The sequence below is a fragment of the Arachis ipaensis genome, chromosome B06, assembly GCF_000816755.2.
Source record: "Arachis ipaensis cultivar K30076 chromosome B06, Araip1.1, whole genome shotgun sequence".
Taxonomy (NCBI): Eukaryota; Viridiplantae; Streptophyta; class Magnoliopsida; order Fabales; family Fabaceae; genus Arachis; species Arachis ipaensis.
The window spans coordinates 121,659,759-121,666,049 of NC_029790.2; the positions used below are offsets into that span (position 1 = coordinate 121,659,759).

At 32.4% G+C, this 6,291-nt stretch overlaps 1 protein-coding gene across 1 annotated transcript; it reads right to left on the reverse strand.

The window, feature by feature from the left end:
• Nucleotides 439–5,407, reverse strand: LOC107605049 (lysine histidine transporter 1). The gene is made up of 7 exons (XM_016306790.2): nucleotides 5,194–5,407; nucleotides 2,282–2,439; nucleotides 1,814–2,197; nucleotides 1,230–1,729; nucleotides 1,060–1,151; nucleotides 896–964; nucleotides 439–770 (listed from the first exon to the last, which is right to left on the reverse strand). The coding sequence occupies exons 1-7, from the start codon at nucleotides 5,239–5,241 to the stop codon at nucleotides 672–674; spliced, it is 1,350 nt and encodes a 449-aa protein (XP_016162276.1). The 5' UTR covers nucleotides 5,242–5,407; the 3' UTR covers nucleotides 439–671.

The following is a 6,291-nucleotide window of genomic DNA, read 5'->3' on the forward strand; positions in this document are numbered from 1 at the left end:
ATTAAATAGGTAAGATCACAATAAAGATAAAAATTTTTTTTTTCTATTGAGAAAGTCATGGACATCTTTAATTCTTATTTATTGTTATGATACAAAAATTAGAGTAATGCTACATGTACATTAAAATCAGTCATTAAAATCAGCCACTAGTATAAAATACATGTTAAAAATATAAATACACATTAAAAATAAATTAAATCATACATGTATTTATCCACAAATATATTAGTGACTGATTTTAATGATTACTTTTGATATACAAATAGCATTTTTGCAAAAGTTAGCGTGTAAAGTTATTTTTTATGATAAATGAATCATAAATAAGAATCTGACAGAAATGTTAATCAAATTCCTCTAAACTCGAGACATATTCATTCCCCACGAGTAGTACCAGTATTTAGGCGCAGATATTTACTCAAAGAAATCGTTACTGATAAATTTATTTTATCAATGACCATTTTAATTTAAAGAACAACAAAATGGTAAGCATTAGCGAATAAACATTAAGACAGTTTCACCCATAATCAAAGAGAAAACCCATAATTTACATTCATAAGTCTAGAAAATTTGCTGCATAATGGTCCAGTAATATGTTCCAGGAATAATGTATTCATTTGTCATACTTTCAACTATATCTTCAAATCTTCATTGATTCAACAGGGATTAGTAGTTTAAGAGTAGAACTTGTAGCTCTTGGCATCCAGTATGATTTGCCTCAATCCTCCAATAGGTGCTAAAATCATTAAACATAGGCCAAGCACAATGCAAATCTGTAATCGATGAAGAAACATAAGACTTGCTTAAAAAAGAGTGAATAATATTTCAAGTATGTTTCGTTAATAAATAAAATTAAGGTGAAATTTTAATGGATGAAATTCATGTACACAAAACATACCCAGTTAGCCCACCAGGACAAGCCAAATTTCCTTGGTTTGTAGATCGCTAGCCACATGATGCAGGGGAGCTGAAAATTTAGATAAGAAAAAGAACAAAAATTAAGCAAAAAAATAAAAAATGACTCTTGAGTCTTGATTTACATTTTTTATTATTACGACTTACAAAGTAGGTTGTTGGAGCAAAGGCGAAACCTCCGAAAAATCCAAGGAGACCCCCGAAAAATGGGAAGGTGATAGCAATGAACATGGTGAATGCTGAAAAAGATGAATGGTCAAAGCAGAGGAATTGAATTTGATTGAAAAGAAAGAACAAGTGTTTAATTTGTTACTTACCAACATACACATTGCGTACGATAAAACGAAGAATTCGGGTTGGTTTGAAATTGAGTTTCTTGACCATGACAGTTTCAATCATGTCAAAGACGGGCATTGCATAGATCTGATAACTTCCAATAACATGGACAACAACAAACATGTTGGCCATAGCAATAAGCCACTTGGGTTTCTCCAAAGAGACGAGGATGTTGTCCTCAACACCATTTCCAAACATCCAGTAGCCAACAAGAGCCACAGGGAAGTAGCACAAAGCCACAACTATGTAAGCAACAATCACTCCTCTCCACATTGGACCCTTGGATGGCTTTTCCGGCGTCGACGGAATCGTTGCCTGGATTTCCAAAACCACATTGTGGCCGGCGTAGGCGAACGCCACGTCACCCAGGGCGTTGAAGAAGCCGAACACTGTTCCTACTCTGCTTGAAGATCTGTACCCATACTCGGCATTTTCTTGAACCCCCTTGTGAGCTGAAGCTGCCCATGCAATGGTGGAGTAACTGTATGTATGTATGACAAGACAAAATCATGAAGCACAAGTCCAGCAAAGAAAGATGTAGATTAAGAAGATGAGAAGCACGCACCTTAAGGACATGACAGCTGCTGCCAAAGACACACCAGAGATTGAGTTGAAATTGGGGAGATGAGACAACACAAAGTGAACAGAGGCAAAAATCATAATGAAGAAAGTCAACTTGATCTTTTTGCAATCCGAACAAACAGTATTATGGAACTTCTGTAGTGATCTGCCTCCAGTAACCATGTACACTATGTTCACACCAATTTCAACTATAAGCTGTTGAGGCACCACAATATAAAGACCAAGCTTTTCGCCGAATGCGTATTGACCCAATTCATGGTACCTGTCGAAACGTTTCCCTGGAACCATTTCATGCATCTGAACCATTTGCCATAGAGTGTACAAGGTAATGATCCATGATAGAACAAGTACAGTCACACCAGGACCCCTGAAAAAAACGTGTAGAAAATAATCATTGAGTTATGGGATCAATGGCATCAATATCAATATATGTACAAAGATAGATGTATACCATCCAAGTTCGGACATGGCATAAGGAAGACTGAGAACACCAGCTCCAACCATGGCTGTCACATTGTGAAAAGCTGAGTACCACCATTTTGCATTTCTCGAAGAAGTTATTGGCAGCCACGCTTCAATTGCCTTCTCTCTCTCTGTCTTCCCATCAACCTATTTCAACAAAGATGGGGACCATAGAAAATAAGTTTGTATTGAATTCTGTTTTTGACATATAAATAAAAGGATAATAGATACATAAATTTGTTTAGTTATAAAAAAATAATATTAAAAGAAGAAATGAAAGGGCTTATTTTAATTTTGGAGTTTTCTGAGGTTCTGTTTTAATTGGATTGAATGTAGTGTTATGTCCAAAAAGTGGTGGAAAATGCATAGGTCCGGTCCCTCCTAACTAATTGAAGCTAAGATCGTTAGTTGTATCTCTTGCATGCTACTAGTGGTGCGTGTATGTCTTTTTCTTGTCATGACTTATGTGCATGCATTTCACAATCACGGTTAACAAGTAACAACTATGGCGTTCTAGTTGACATGCATGTCAATTTTAACACATGTATAAAATGAACTTTAAAACTCATGATGGCAGTTTCTTGTGTTATTATTTAGCTACATTATAAACATATAAAAATTAACTTCTCAAAACAACAACAATAATAACAATAATTTTTTTTTAAAAAAGACAAATTAAAACTCAACATACTAAGTGAAACACGCAGCCCATACAAGACAAACTAAAAATAGCAAAAAAAATACAAACAAAAACAATTTTTACGTTATTTCTAGTATAGCTTATCAACAACTTAATTTATTATCACACCATTTTCTAAAACAATAAAATGAATTACTAACACAATTCATCAAATTTATTATTTTATACTAAAATATGACATTATTTTGTATAGCGAAATATTTTATATAACAGAAAAAAAAAAAACTCATCTAACCTAAATTTTTTTATCAAACCTAAAATCTGAAAAATAATTAAATGAGAATATTATTTTAGGATTATAAATATAGTTGCCGGGGAAAAGTCAAGGGGATCCAGAATCACGCAAGAGTGATTTGTTAACGTAGTGGGTGATAAAGATACCTTACAAACTAACAATTAACAAAACAATACACAGTGTCACCAACTTGCTTCGCAAAATCAAATTGTGTAGGACAATAAATGTTAGACTTAGACACACTGAATACAAGTCAGAATATCTACGTCAGGAAATAGTCAAAGTTAAAATCCGAATTTTTTTTTTAAAAAGGTGAATTATTAAACAAAATTCCACGCGCTTGTTACGTCGGTGTTTGAAATTTAGTTCTTGGCACTGTGTGTGTGATCTGCAGATTGCAGGTACATGGATAATATCCTCTGAATTCAAATTGAGAAAGAAATTAAAGATTTTACCAAAATAGTTTTTCCTTGACTTTTAGAAGTACTAATTTATGTTTCGAAAGACAAGGAAAAAAAAAGTGTATATCATTATTACTTTATAAAAATAAAAGACATAAAAATAATTTAATTATAAAATTAAAAATAATATAAAAATTTAACTAAAAAATATATAAAAATTAGTAAAATTATAGGAACTAAGATACTAATTAAACTTATAATATAATATAGATGCAAGACTGTACATGACACATCCATTCATCCATGTGAAATGCTTTTTAGCAAGTTAAACAAAGCATATGAAAAGAAAAGCTTCTTCAAATGCTTTTAGCTAGCCGCAAAGGCTTAAACTATTATACATAATTGCACAAGACAAATTATGAAATTTGACCAATTCTCAAAACACCCAAACAGCGCAAATCAAAATTATCTCCTAAAGAAACAAAATAGTACCACTAAGGTACGGATTAAGATTGCATAAAAATACACATGAGGAATACTAGGGGCTAGCAACTTTGTGATTTGTAGCCATCAAATAGCTATCAATGATGGTTTTAATGGTGTGAGATGGGTGTGAAATTTCATCCAATGACTTACTTTTCTTTGCTAGTTATATGCTGGACAGAATTTATTAAAATTGCTGGCCCCTAGACTTTTCCAATACACATTAGTATTACATACATCTACCTATGCTAGTTGATTCATTATTATATTTAAGAACAATTAAAATATTATTCAAGTTCTCAAGTGTGTATTTATCCTATAAATATTGTGAAATATATTTTCTGAAAAATATTAAAATGTGCTTTTAACGGAAACTACGTGTCCTGCAATTTATTATCAATGGAGGTCTGTTAGCAATTTCTGTATGAAACCATGTGGAACCGTAAAATAAGGCTGGATTAACGAAAAGCATACGTAGTATTTTTATCTTATTATATTTTTACCGGATAGGAATAAGAATGAGATTAAATTATTAGGGTCAAATAACAAAAGTCAAACATGAGCAAGTTCCCATTATCTGCCATTATTGCTTCTATTTGAGTATTCCAGCTAATTCTTCTTATTATAAGAGGTAACGAAGAGTTAACTGTTAAAGACTCTGTGCTGTCAAGTTTCAATTAACCCTTTGTCACGTGACTTCGTCAAGACTCTTAACTCTTAAGTCGTCATTAAAAGAAAATAAAACAATCAAGAAGGACGTTTATTATTCCGCAAAATTCTCATGATTTCTTGCGATTTTTCAGAAAAGAAAGAGATAAAGGAAGAAGAAAGAAAGAGATTTCAACAACATTGTGTTTGGGATAAAACAATAAATGAGAAGCAGGACAAGAAGCCACAACAAGATTGAAGAAAAAAAGATGGCGAATCAAGGATTTATTTTAACGGTTTAAATAGTAATAATTTTGTTTTCTGTTCATGGTCAAATTCATCTTCATGTTTTGGAAGAAACAAGAACTTATTTATTGCAAATACAATAATGATAAAAATAATATACAAAAAGATTGATAGAGACAAAAACTTACAGAGTCATTAGTATGAGAGTTGTGATCAGTTGGTCCTTGAGTTCCCATGACTAATCAGAATCGAGAATTGAGTGGAGAATGGAACTATGGAAGGCAGAGGAATGATGACGTAATAATAATTAGGATACAGAAATCTTTGAGGGTGGGTTTCTAATAATATGAAGTAGGAAGTGCCTGCCAAACTTGAATGTAGAGTTATATGATCACTCTGTCTTTCTATATAAATAGAGAAAGTGTGATCATATGAAAAGAGAGGAATAAGATAGTGGGGCCCAGAGTTCTTGAAGAATTTCTTAATAATCTTTAATTAATTCAAACTCTACACGTAATGTGAACATATTATTAACTTTAAAGGGGAATTTAAGTAATGCTAGCCACTTATCCTCTGCTTCTGTAACAGATTAGTTTGTTTCTTTTTAAATTGCTACAGGATAAACTTAAAAAATTTTGTAATCATATTTTGATATTCAATTTTATTTGCGTTTGTTTTTAATACAAAACCCAAAAAAAAAAATTCAAAACATAAAAAAACATCTAAAACTTAGAAAAAAAACATCTAAACTAATAAAAAGAATCATCCAAAACGAAAAAGAAGACGACAATCACAGAAAAGAGGATGTGAGAGGGAGTCGAATCGTACAGTGACGCTCGCATGGACTATCTCACGAGCGAGGTCTGAAAAAACTCTAAAGGTTACAGCGACAACGCAAAGACTTATTTGATTCTTCGCGACCGTTTCGGTGTGAACGGCAGTGGAGAGATAGCATAATGGTAAAGATAACGCCTACGTCAACACCACACTCACAATATCGTAATAAAAAAGACAACCACGCAATAGATGCCGGCGACGCGGTGCACCAAAAAATACGATGGAAAGGGAGAAAGAGCAGAAGAAAGAGGACATAAGTGCATATAGTAAGCGATGTGTGATTAAAGAGTGCAAAAATAAATTTTTTTTTATCAAAATCAAAATTAAAATTACAAAAAAAGTTGGCTAGAACTATAGTGAATTTCTTTGACTTTCTCTCTGACATTAATATTTTTTAATCATGAAATAATTTTCTTTCATTCTAGCACATTTCTAAGTTGCTGTCATTG

Excerpts from the sequence above, each read along its gene's own strand:
- LOC107605049 (XM_016306790.2), bottom strand. The coding sequence starts at position 5,241 with ATGGGAACTCAAGGACCAACTGATCACAACTCTCATACTAATGACTCT. Across the intron at positions 1,152-1,229 it reads CGTACGCAATGTGTATGTTG|CATTCACCATGTTCATTGCT; the intron begins GTAAGTAACAAA and ends CATCTTTTTCAG. Across the intron at positions 771-895 it reads TGTCCTGGTGGGCTAACTGG|ATTTGCATTGTGCTTGGCCT; the intron begins GTATGTTTTGTG and ends CATCGATTACAG.